Source organism: Pseudopipra pipra, chromosome 5 (assembly GCF_036250125.1).
Source record: "Pseudopipra pipra isolate bDixPip1 chromosome 5, bDixPip1.hap1, whole genome shotgun sequence".
Taxonomy (NCBI): domain Eukaryota; kingdom Metazoa; phylum Chordata; class Aves; order Passeriformes; family Pipridae; genus Pseudopipra; species Pseudopipra pipra.
The window spans coordinates 2,714,491-2,727,435 of NC_087553.1; the positions used below are offsets into that span (position 1 = coordinate 2,714,491).

General features: G+C 41.3%; 1 protein-coding gene across 4 annotated transcripts in view; it reads left to right on the forward strand.

Annotated features, from left to right (window-relative positions):
* The window catches only part of SCUBE1 (signal peptide, CUB domain and EGF like domain containing 1), a 175,269-nt gene that overhangs the window by 122,642 nt on the left and 39,682 nt on the right, over positions 1–12,945 (forward strand). For all 4 annotated transcript variants that reach the window (XM_064654102.1, XM_064654103.1, XM_064654101.1 and 1 more), the window contains one exon: positions 6,631–6,753. In XM_064654102.1, the coding sequence (XP_064510172.1) occupies positions 6,631–6,753 (123 nt within the window). The remainder of the gene's footprint in view (positions 1–6,630; positions 6,754–12,945) is intronic.

Sequence of the window (12,945 nt, forward strand, 5' to 3'; positions counted from 1 at the left end):
TTAACCACAGCCCCCAGATCTGCACACTTATTTCTTTCTCCCTTTCCTGTGTTTTATAAAAAGCATTTTGGTTGCTCAAACCATTACAGTAGGAGGAAAACTAGTTTTATTTTCTGGGATTCCTATGGTTTTGGGTTTGGTTTTTTTTTTGAGGGGGGTGGGATGGAGGTGCAGGGGTGGTTTTAGCATTTAGCTCAGCCTAGACAGTAAAAGACCATCAGTCTGTTCCTTTATGTCTCCAGTCCACTTCACATTCTGGTGTCACAGCCTAAGACAGCTCACACTGTTTGGGTTCATAGCATTGCACTAACATGTTTTTAGGTTGAGAAAAGAATTCAGTGTTCAGCAAAAAAATTTAAATGAAAATCCTTTCTTTTCACATTAGATTTAGTAAATCCCCTTCCCTTTTACAGCTGAGAACTCTGGCCCTAACCTATTCTGACAGCTTTCCTGAGTTTTTCCACTTTCGAAGGTTTTTGTGTTTTATAAATCTAATTAACTGTAATAAGAAAATAATAGGACATAATGTTTGTTTTACAAGGTGATTGATCTCTTGGCAGCCTGGCAGACTCTTTTATTGATTGGTTGGTGGATAATGTCAGAGTGGATATGTCCTGGAGGAGAATAGCTGACACCTAAATCCATATGTGACAGATTACCATCTGTGTTGGAAGACAGGTTTCTTCGTGAAAATGCAAAGATAACAGGTGAAAATTGAGAAAGTGACATGAGGGAAATGTGTTGAAACCTGCCTCAACCTTTCCATGCTCTGAGAGCATTTACACAAAGCTCTCTGTTTTGTGGGCAGCTTGTTTTCAGGATGAGGGAGATTAAATTTTAATTACACTCATTCCTGTCTGCCCAGTCTAGATTTAATCCTGTTAATTAGGAAAATGCCTTGCCCCACAACCTAACCATAAAGCTAATTAAACAGAGAATCTTCATTTGCTACTTAGTGGAACTGCAGTTCAGTAATGATTATCATACATTACAGTTAATTAGCACTGTGGGAGGGAAAATGAGGATGTTGTTGAAGCTCAGAACTCAAATTAGAGGTGCTGCAATATATGCCTTATTTCATTTTGCAGCTATCTGATGCAGGGAAGTCACACACTACCCTACCTGCCTCAGGATCAGGTTTGTGAAAGGAGAGTTAATTAAATGAATCTCTCCTGCAGAAGTGTTGTGCAGGTTTAATGTGATGAAGCTCATAAGCTGCTGGCCTTTGAAATCCTCAAGCAGAAGACACTGCATAAATAGAATTATTCCTGGCTGGAACATGCAGAGCCTGCTGGGAAGCTCCCTGAGCTGTGCAGTCACAGGGAGAGTGGTGGGACAGCACTTGTGATTCCTGAAGTAAAGGTGGCCATCACAGTTCTGCAGACACTCACAAAATCTTTCAGGGCAAAACGCTACCAGCTGCTGTATCAAACCATTCACAAGCCCAAATCAGGAGCTAAACAACTGTAATTCCTCTGAAATTACTAATTACTTCGATCCATAATGCTTTGTTCAGTTAGAATAGTCCATTTTAAAGTATTGGTCCATAAAACATCAAGTGATAATTACCAATACCCTGTTCTACAGATGAAGGAAAGCTGAGAAGTGTCACACCCTTCCCAAACTGCTGGATAAACCCATTGTAAAACTGGAACTAGGACTAACTCCATGTAAATAAACCCCACAGAAGCTGGCTGGATGTTTTCTGGAGGGAACAGCAGAACCTATGTTCTGCTTTGATTTAGATTTTCTCACAGCGGCACCGAATCCAGTGAGTCTGAGGATATGAAATTATCTTTCTACCTTAACAAGATATCCCTGGTGTGCATTATTTAAGATGCTACGGAATATTTTGAGTATTGCAAGTGTAGCCTGATATCTTATGCCCACCTTAATCCCGAGCTAATGCCTTTCAAGTTTTATTGCAAAGTGACAGGCAGATATCAAAACAATTGCAGTCTGAGCATTGGGGGCTCTGTAATATTTGAAAGGTGGAACAACATGTGTTTTGTGGAAGCCAGTGCTGATTGGCAACACCAAGGGAGCCCGTTGAGTTGTGCACTGGGCTTGGATTCAAGTGTGGATGAGTTAGTTTGTTTTTCTGTTCCTCTATTTCCCTGCCTCTGACACGGGGTTAAAAAGTTTTGTGGCTGCTTTATGAAGTACTTTGTGGTCTGTGTGCATCAAGGAACTTATATCTGTGTCAACAGGGCAACACTAGTTAGGAGGTTTAGGGGACAGTGGTGATTTGTAAAAGCATGAGAAAAGAGAAGGACAGAAAAGCAAAGGAAGATTGTGAAATTAGGGAATAAGAACAACTCGCAGAAAATACATTTATATTAATATGTGCTTAGTACTGGTAATAGCATTATTAGCCCTAACATGTCATTATTAAAAACAAGAAGGTTATTAAGTTTCTGTAATTATTTCAGGCTGATCTGGGAGTGTATGATTTTCCTGGAGCTGGGTAGCATTTTAAATCTGCAAAGGATTAGACAGACACAATCAGTTCAAATATTTGTCCAGCCATTGAAAGGAGAATCCTCACTTCCGGCTCTGATGAGGCTTTGGAAATCTCCATATCCATCATTGTTCAAGAGCTAAGTGAAGATTGCATGTTGATTACCCTTTCAGTTGCCTTTAAGCAGCTTATGTGAAAGTTCCAAGTCACCCAAAATCCCTAGTTTTTAATTTGTTCCCTGACTTGTATTCAGCAAGGCAAATCTTTGGGAGTTCATATGCACACACGAGTGCATAAATGCACCCTGATCAGAACCAGGTCCTTCCAAATATGAATTACACTGAGCAAAGCTTTAAGTGGAAAAGGAGCAGCCATCCCCATTAATCTTCACGAGGTCATGAAAAGAAAAATAATGGTCTGCCTGTTAACCCGAGTCAAATCCTGACTGTGCAGCTTATCACAGAGCATCTGAGTTCCTGTGCCTTTATTTAAAGCTGAAAAGTTCTATTTAAAGCTGATTCCGCTGCCTCCCTCGTATTTTGAGATCCTCAGAAAACTTCAGGATCATCAATTGCTCTGTAAGTATTTTGTTCAGCCCTCCTTCATCCTTCTAAAATCACTGCCCCTTCCATTCTGCTGAAATCAGCTGTCCAGAAGAATATGGACATTTGTGCTGGCTGCATCACTTGGTGTTTGCAGCAGATCAAGAGCTTGTTGTGAGCAAGATATCATTTAACAATATTCACAGGAGAAATCCTGTGGGATTTCGTTGCCAGATGAAAGCCCATCAAACGTCCTGGTCTGACGTGACCCACACAGTGTCTGATCATTGACCATCAGGACATTTTGTGCACAGCCCCCATGGAGAAATACAGTTCTTTATGTTCTTTTGCATTCCTGAGGATAAAGAGGAGCAGAAGAGCACTGTGGGAAGTTGGAGCCATTCTTCTGCAACCTGGATCATCAGTTGAAAGGGAGCCACTTGAGAACTGTGTTGGGAGACTCCAGGTTTATGACTCCTCTCCAGTCCCAATAATAGTATGGGGATAGTTGACTAAATAATGTCAGAGTTGGTAGAGATACCACAGTGGGTTTCCACTGTGTTTTTTCTCCCTACAGGACAGGCAGACATGCTTTGCTCTCCGTGCAGTTCAGAGAGGCACTTGACAAAGTTGGGTACCAGTGAGTTTAAAGATAAATGGGGCCTCACCTTCTCACGCAGTGGAATCATTTATTTTCACATGGCTCATAACCCAAATTATTTATAGCTGTGGAAAGAAAAATAGTGGGGATATAGACGTGGTGCAATTCCTGTGAACCAGTTAGACATGATACTGCTCTCTTCCAAGTGAAATGCAGCCATGCACTGCTCTCCACAGAGTGAAATAATTTTTACATGCCTTGTCAGTCTCGCTATGGTCGTGGAAAGAAATACAGTGAAAGCAGAGACGTTGGCACTGTTTATGTTATTTAGAATGTTTTTGCAGCTAACAGTTTTGACCTCTATTCTGTTTTGATGGTCCTGGTTTCAAAAGGTCACGTCATGTTTTCCAGTTAGAAGAAATGTATAAATACTTTCTTTTCCTGTGGACTCTCCCAGGTTTTACCCAGGTCCTGGTTCTGAATTACTCTGAAGACTTGCTGGTGTAGAACTGATATGCTGCATTGTCAGTGGAATTACAATTATTAGCAGCCTAAAATCTACCCTCTCATGCCAGCAGGGTTTCATTTTTGCCCCTTCTGGTCTTCAGAGACCCTGAAAAGAAAGTCAGTGAGACTGGAATTTGGAATTTAACATGTGAAATGCAGGGGCCATCATTTAAAACATCAGTCGTTACTCCAGAATGATGTTTGACAGGCTGCAAGTAATTTCTGCTTCAAGCAGGCTCAGGCAGCAGAGTAGCCCAAAGGTCATGTTGTTCTTATCACAGGGTAAAAGATATCTTCTTCATGATGGATGACTGCTCTGTGTGCATATGATGCATAACATATTAGTAATTTTAATTCACAATTCCATTTGTCCAACAGTTTTGTCAGGGCAAGCTAAACTGTGGTTAGGTTACACCTGTGCTGTGCAAAAGGATGGGACCTTTTGTGGTAATCCATCATAAGACCCTCAACACAGTCCCAAGTTGCACAAGCTGGAGCTCCTTTCAAATCACTCCTACAAGTGGAAATGCCAACGTGCAGGAATTGGGCCAAAAAGTCCTGGTTTCAGTGCTTTTTCACTGCTGATCTTGAGCTGTGCAGGTGATCACAGCTGAAAACAAGTGGGTTTCTGCCTCCAGTCTCACAGGATTATGTAGAGACACCCTCAGCCTGTTCTTTGCAGATGTATCAGGTTGGGAGCCCAGGGCTGTCTGTTCTTGGCTGACCGAATCCCCAAAGCTGGAGGACCACAGACAACAAACATGACTCCTGATGTCTGATCACTTTGAGAACTTTGTTGCCTGAGACATAAAGATCTGGTCAGGCTTGTGCAAAGCTCTCAGGGTGTGATATCCCCACAGCTGCTGCCTACAATTTACACTCATTCTTTTAACAGGATTCAGTGCCAAACCCTCTCCTCTGCACAAGCAGACACAAAAGTAATAAGCAGCAGTATCAGTTCAGAGGGTCTCAGAGCAAGTTTCCTCTTCACCACAAATGCAACTCTTTTAAGAAAACCTTTATAACAACATACAGTTGTTCTTGCTTGTCTGAGTGCTGAGCATATTTGTGTCAATGTGCTTGCAGCAAAGGGCTCTTCAGAATTGTGGGCTGAATTTGCCTCTCTGGATTTGCTGTTAGAATTTTCAGGCTTACAACCCCACTCCTCTTGCTGCTGTTTATATTTTACGTGCAGGGAGGTGATAAGAGCCATGCCATTCTCCCATGTTGGTAATCATGTGTTTCCAATAATTAGCTAACGACTTCCACTAAGAGTCGCCCTGAATTCAAATAATTTTTAAAACACGCCCTTCATTCACCATCATCATGCTGGTTTTGATAAATTTCCACCTCCACATATTGGATCTTTTGGCATCTAGATTTGCACTTTGCAAGATTGGCTTTTTAGACGGCCAGCTGTTACCTGAAAATTTCAAAGCTCTTACAGCAAGAGGCTTTTCCAGAGGAAACATCACTCTCCACATCTTGTTTTCACTTCCAGAAGTAGGCAGCCAAGGCTTGATGTCTTGTTACTTCTTCATTGTATGCATTCATCAAAAGAGCTATTTTTTGGCACTGTTCTTCTCTTGAAAAAAAAAAATAAGAGTACCTTTTTTCTTTTTCAAATAAACATGAATCCATGGCTTTGTGATTGGAAAGATGCTCTGTATTTCAAATGAGGTTTTGTGGCCTCTCATATTCTTACTGCACAACCTTTTATGGGTTGGAAAAGGGTCTGATCATTCCAGTTCTTCAGCACCTTTGGGAGAAGTTAAAAGGTGCAAGAAGTAGAATTGCCCATATGAAATTAAGAACAAAGGTCTTTTCAAGGTCATCAGTGCACTTCATAATCATTATTTAAAGTCAGAGCCATTGATCCTGTCCTTCATACATATAAATATATGTATATTTATATATATATATGTGGCTTTCAAATAAAGGCAGTAGGTGCTCTGCCTTCAGAAGCAACATTTGACATGTTAGTTGCTCTTCTGTTATACCAAGTGAGAAAAGTTAGACACACAAAAATGGGTGTCACTGAATAATGGACAAACTAGCACATAATGCTAATTCTGAAAAAATCCTTACATTTGTTTATGTAGGCATTTTTTCAAAATTCAAATATGGCTTATTTTGTGTTTGTTATTATTTCAGTTTTTTTCCTTGTGTTCTTGGGTTTTGATAGTTCCTGGAGAAAGTAAAGGACTTATATGTCGTACACAGGTTGAAGTCTTCTGTCAGGCAGACCCACTACATCTGCAAAGGAGCTTCTCTGAAAGCTCCTTAACATCAAAATACCTCAACTTTGTTGAGTTTCAGCTCTGGGGGACATACCTGTGTCTCCTGAACAACTCAGCTCGTGGCTCTCCTGTGAGCCTTGTGAGACAGGTTTGGGAAGGGACACACCTGACCAGCCTGGTTCCTAACAGGGACAGCCTCTTTGGGGATCTGAGTAAATCCCTGTACTCCTGCCCTGGATTGCTGTCGAGAGCTGAATTTTTGCTGTTGGTTCTTGGCAGATATCGATGAGTGCTTGGTGAACAACGGGGGCTGTGACCATTTCTGCAGAAACACAGTTGGCAGCTTCGAGTGCAGCTGCCAGAAAGGCTACAAACTGCTCACAGACGAAAGGACCTGCCAAGGTAATGCTTCATTTACTTTGCTCTTTGTGTAATGAGGATGTCGTTTCCAGTGGATTTCTTTTTTTTGTAATTAATTCATTTGTACTATAGGTTTTCATGATGCTGTCACAGGAAGTAGGGTTAGGAAAGACCTACGAGATTTCCATTTTCTGAGGTGGGATTAGAAGATTGCTGGAAGTGTCTTGTTTCAATGTTTTTAGTAGCAGAAATGCCAGTGTCCTGTTGAAGTGTAAAAATCCAAGTGGCATCATGGAATAGCCTCAGGCAAAGAGCCTTATGTTCAAATCCTCTAATTTGCTATGATCTTAATGGGACAGAGGCTTATCTTACTTAGACCAGAGTTGTTTAGAGTAACAAACTGGAATAGAGCATTTGCAAGGTTTAAACTGAAAAAAAAAGAGTCTAATTTGTGAGCTCACAAATTAGAGCAGAAACTGTTTGTGGGGGGATAATGGTGGTGTTTTGTGGGAATTCAAATGAAGTGTGGCTTATATCCTCTGCTGTGCGTGTCGTGATTTGTTATCTAAGTAATATGATGTTATTTATTCTATGACTAATTAAGTGCACAACTATTTCCAGGTACTAACCATGTACCTTTGGAGTAATGATGCTTGAAGCATTTGAGCTCTTTAAAAAAACCCTGGAAAAGGCTATGAAGATGAGCATCAACAGAGAGAGAAGAGGAAGCAGGATATATTCAATTAAAATTTTATTAATCCATGATTATTTGCAGGGGGTTTTGAACATGCAGAAGTCCAAAACAGCGTTAGTATTTTAGAGTTTCTTTGTTCATCCACAAAAGAGAAACCAAGGTCTGAAGATACATATGCCATTCAGAAATTTTTCCATTGCTTTTCATTGGTACTTCCATCCACCATCTGGGAATGCTTCTCCACCCTGGCTGTGGGATTAGGCACAAAGGAGTCAGGGAAAGGTTGATTTCAAGCTGGACAGGATGGGAAGAGCTCAGAGTAGCACAGGTTGGGCAGAAAAATAACATGGTAGGATCATGTCAGACAAGGGTAAGTTGTCAGGTTTTGTTTTACCTGCTAAAAAGGGGAACAAAATGTTAAAAAGAAACTTCTTGATGTATTTAGAGATAGTCAGGAATACCTTCTGGTCCATGAATTTCACGTGTCGTGACATGCTCTCACTGTGGTGTCAGTCGGAGGTTTCACCACTGAACTAGTTGCAATTACACCAGTGAAAAACTCAAAGAGAAAAGTTAGTAGTAATAGGCTTTGAAAGCTCCCTGTAAACAAGCAGGTTTCTGTCATGACAATGGAAATCTGGAAGCAGCTCTGTAAATGTTGTTCCAGTGAGTTTTGTTTCCTCCTGTGCCTGGGCTACGGAATGAGTGAGTCTCTTGGAACAACAAATACCCTGCAAGGACTAAAGCAGTGGCTGGTCTTCTTCTCTCCCTCATGTGATCAGACATGGAAGTATCAACATGGTCTGGCCATCCTGCTGTTCCCGTTGTCCATGAGGAAGGGCAGGCACTCTGTCTGGCCTCTACATGATACTCTGACTGATTGGTAAACTGCAGTTTATCTGTTGCTGTAACAGATTAGTGCAAGCCCAGAGAATTTTGGGGCTGGGCAAGTTCTTCCAGTCCCAGAAAGGCTGGTTCTTCACAGGGGAGGACAAAGTCGTTTCCTGTTTGAAGTCTGAGGTATTTGGGCCCCAGAGACTGATTACAGCAGCCATGGTGTGATGCCTGCTTTGTGGAGGGAGCACTGTGATAATTCAGTTCCTGCGTGGTGCTTAAGGTGATAATTGGTGACTCATGCAGTCAGTGCTAATAAAGAGAGAAGGGAAGTGAATATAGAGCAAGAAATCACTGATGTGTGAATCACCTGTACTTTGCTGCTTCTGCTGCAAAAAGAGTATAGTTAGGGGAAGTGGTTGTGGTTATTAATGACAGGTCTGACGGAAAACTGTGTTTTGGGGTTAGTGACTCTTTTGGGATATAAATCATGCACGGGTTTTTTTAACAGCCAGTCAACACTGACCATAGAACATTAATGAGAGATTCAGGGAAATTTATTTTAGGCATATTAGCCTTTCCAGTGCTTGAAATAGAAAAGTCTAATTTGTGTTTATAAAAGATGCTGTTGTTCATGTTACATCTGTTGTTTTGATTCATAATAGATTTTCTATGATTTATGGTCTTTCTGTCTACATTGCCTTTCTCCTCTGGTTTTCTTTTTCTTTTTTTTTTTTTAAATAAAGATTTCTTTCCGTTACTAATCAACATGTTTACAAAACAGTCACTTAGGACTGTAGAAGTGTGCATTGTTGGGGACTGAGTCCTCTTTAGTTCAGATGGTCCCTCTTGTGTATAGAACATTCATCTCCAAATGTGCTCAATATTAACAGCAAGGAACAGATTCTACTAACCTCAGGCAAAATGCCCATGGAAACAGCTGGTAAGCTTACCCTTTTACAACCTGCAGAACCCCTGGATAAGGCTTTGAACATTATTCACAGGAAGTAATCAGTGAAGAGCAAAGCCACAGAGATATAGTTCACGTTAGCAACATTTTTCAAACAGTATGTTGGAAAATACAAGCAAGCTGTTGCTGCATGACTTTATTTGTATCATCATTATTAACTTCAGCACAAGGCAATTTTACATGTTTCAGTAAAAAAGCTCCTCCATACACCCTGTGAAATTCTGAAGTTGTCCCACCTCACCTAATTTCCTTGATGTCCTTTCATTGTAGACCTCAGAGCTGACTTGGAGGTTACAGGGAAATTGTATCAGTCTCAGACTTTGTTCTGGTTGTTTGCAGAGCCCCCACCCCATCATACCAAATGCCTTACACACATTCATCCTCTCTGTGAAGAGGAAGGTATTTCTCTCTCGGTTTTTAGGCAGGAAGGGTGAAGCCAAATATAGCAGCTTGCCTAAGATCACACGTGTGAGTGCCTGGGCTGCCCGGGGAAGAAACCTCCAGGTTTTGTGAATCTGCCTTCTGTGAATTTGCCCATTAGAAGGTGTTTTTTTTTTTTCTTTTCTGTTGTTGCTCATATCCCTATATGAAAATCCACTGATTTTTCAGGAACTCTGCTTACTTGGTGCCACCCTGAATGTAGAGTGCTTGTGTAAGAAGCCCTTGCTTTTGCAAAGGGCCTTAAAATGTCCTGCATTTGTCTGTTTACAGCCAAACCATTTTTAGCCCTGGCTGCAAAGAAAACCATTGTCAATCACAGATCACTCCCACTAGGGAGTGGTTCTCACGCTGTGGCTCCTTGTTAGACAAGGAGAATGTGGGGGGTTCCCTTCCTTTCCCCTCCCCTGCATTCCAGCCATTTAAAAGGAAACTTATTTCTAACCCAGAAGGTGAAGAATCCACATTGCCCTGCCAGTAATATTGTGGAGACTGATGCTGCTTTCCCAGAGTCTCTTTTTTAACCTAGACTTAAAAATAGATTTTTTTTTTCCTCTTTTGACAGTGAAATCACCATATGACAATGCAGCTTTATTTTAATTGATCCCTTAAGTCTAAGGTATTGTAAATTCTAGGACGCAGGAAGAAATAGTTGGATCTGTTTATATAAACTTAGCAAAACTGGTCTGCCTCTCCTTTGAACAAGTAATAAAAATAACATAGCTACATTTATAGCAAGGAGAACTTGTCTTTGTAACCTTTTTGGTAATTAATAGAAGGACAACAACTCAGATCACTTTTAGAATGACATCAGCAACAAGCAAACAGGCGAGACTCGCTGCAGTGAAATGAAGCTGCAATGAATGTGTGTAAGCTCAGACATAATTACCTTAATCCTCAGCCAATATGAGTTTTAAAGCCAGTTAACTTAATTGCTTATTCAGTTCCTGTTTGTTGTGCAGTGATCTCGAAAAAAGATCAACAATAAGCAGCCTCTCTGCTCCACTCAAGTTCAAGCTTCATTAAGCACCCAGAAAAATGTGTGAAATTCTATCATAAATAATTTTCTCTTCCTGCTCTAGGAATTGCTTTTTGCAAAGCAAGACAGTGACAGACAGCACACACATTTGTCATAAATTTCTCCAGGGAGTGGTAGAGATGGAAAGATGTATTACCTTGAGGGAAAAAAAGTGTCCTTTTAGTGGGAACATCCAGTGATCAACATGTAATGCTTGAGTCTGCTCAGCCCACACTCACCCTCTGCCTCTCACCACCTCTGTCCAAAACAGAGACAAATCCTTCTACACTGAGGAGTTTAAACTTTTGCAGGGGGCAGTTCAAGGCATTTTTTGAATCATTCTAGTCCACTTACAGCTTCCACAGAAGGCTGAAGTGGGGCTTGGTGATTGCAAGAGCTCCCAGACGTGATGTTCAGACACGAAGGAGCCTTTTCACCAACCATTTGAATTGATACAGACACTGTAATAAAAGGACATGACTGTCCTCTGGGGCATGTGGAATACCTGCATGGCATTTTTGGGGCTTCCCTAAGGCCACAGGAGACGTTTTTTATATGCTTTGAGGTATTGCCTGTTTGACTGTTGGTTATTCTTTGTTCCCTTCCTACCAGATTTTAAACAAATGCATTGACTCTTCTGTAGGTAGGCACTGGAACACAGGGTCTCACAGTCTGCTCTGGGTAGTGCTGGTGCCTGCCCAAGGGAAATTCAGTGATGCATGTTTGTAGAGCAGGAAATCCCAAAGAGCATTTGCCCCCTTGCTTTGTGGATATTGAATTTTCCCTCCAGTGATTTTCTGTGGGCACATTCTGTTATTTAATACTACAAAGGTATCCAGTAGAAGTCCAGGTACAGCTGATTTGAGGTGTTTTTCTCTCTAATTACAAGAGACAGGTTACAGGATATACTTATTATCTCTAGCCATCCACACCTGGTTTTCACTTATGATGTGGAATATTATTCAAACCCAGCCTCAGGCCTTCTGTGTTAACCTGCTGCACTACAGAACTGTAATCCATTCAGTCCTAAAATAACACTGTTAAATGAGAGACTGGCCATTCTTTACTGCCAAATAGCCCTTAGTTCCAGGGAATTTGAGGTGATTAGACCTAGCTGACTCTATGATTGATCTGTTGGTAGAGGGATGCTTTACATAGGGCTCCCAATGCATAATTGTCAAGAGAAGCCTTATTTCATTCCAGAATGAGAGAAAGAAACACAGCACCTTGAAAAACACAGTAACTCTCTATGATCCAAGGATCCTGCAGGCCTGGTCTTGAAACAGTGCCATAACATCCACCTTTTCACTTATTTGTGTGAAATATGCCCTATTAGCCTTCCAGGGGTAAGATTTGAATCTCCCAGCATGGTATCTCCATTTTGAAAATGGGTATGAAATGAGGGATTAATCATACAGGGAGGGACAGATAGAAAGTGTTTGTGGGAATTATTTTTGGCCTCCAGAAGCCCATATAAAGATTAGCTACAAAGATCTCACTATACTCTTCTGTATGGAACCATTGATGGTAAATATGGATGTATAGGACCAGTCTAATCCCAAATAAATCAGTGCATCCACACTGGCAGCACTGAATCACTAGACATCTTTGACACAGAGTAACCAAATTAAAAAGGAAAAATGGGAAAGAGGTTTGCACCTTGGGCTACATGACAGTGACCTGCCACTCACATTTGATCATGTAACCCAGTGAAGCAACTGGCCTGGTCCCAGTCACAGAACCTGATGGAGGTCTCAGGATAAGGATACACCCCTTGCTTTGATTTGTGTAAGACACAGCCACCCATCCAAGATGACTTAACAAAACACATGCACAGAGGTCAGAGCTGGAGCATCTGCACTGTGGAAACGAAGGACAGGAGTATTCAGCTTTAAAATCCTGAGGAACTTGCTAGGAATGGCAGGACAGAGGACTTTTATGTCATCGTTCTGCCAGCCAAGCCAAGCTATATTTTGACCTCACTTCTGTTGCCCCAGCTCTTCTTGCCCTGAGTTGTAGCTGAGTGTGCCCTGGTGCCATCCCAGAGGCTGTGAGGAACATTAAATGGGAAGGAGCTGATTCAAGACTCCAGCTAATCCAGATCAGTGCTAGAACTGAGCTTTCACATGAGTCATTTTAAAAGACAATGGGCCCCTCAAATTCAGTGCAGTTTGGCCAACTTTCCAGGGAAGAGTTTTGGAAAGTTTCATTGTTGGTCTACCCCCTCTCTTCCCTTTTCTCCTTCCATTAAATATATGGAAAAGAACGCAAATGTTTAAT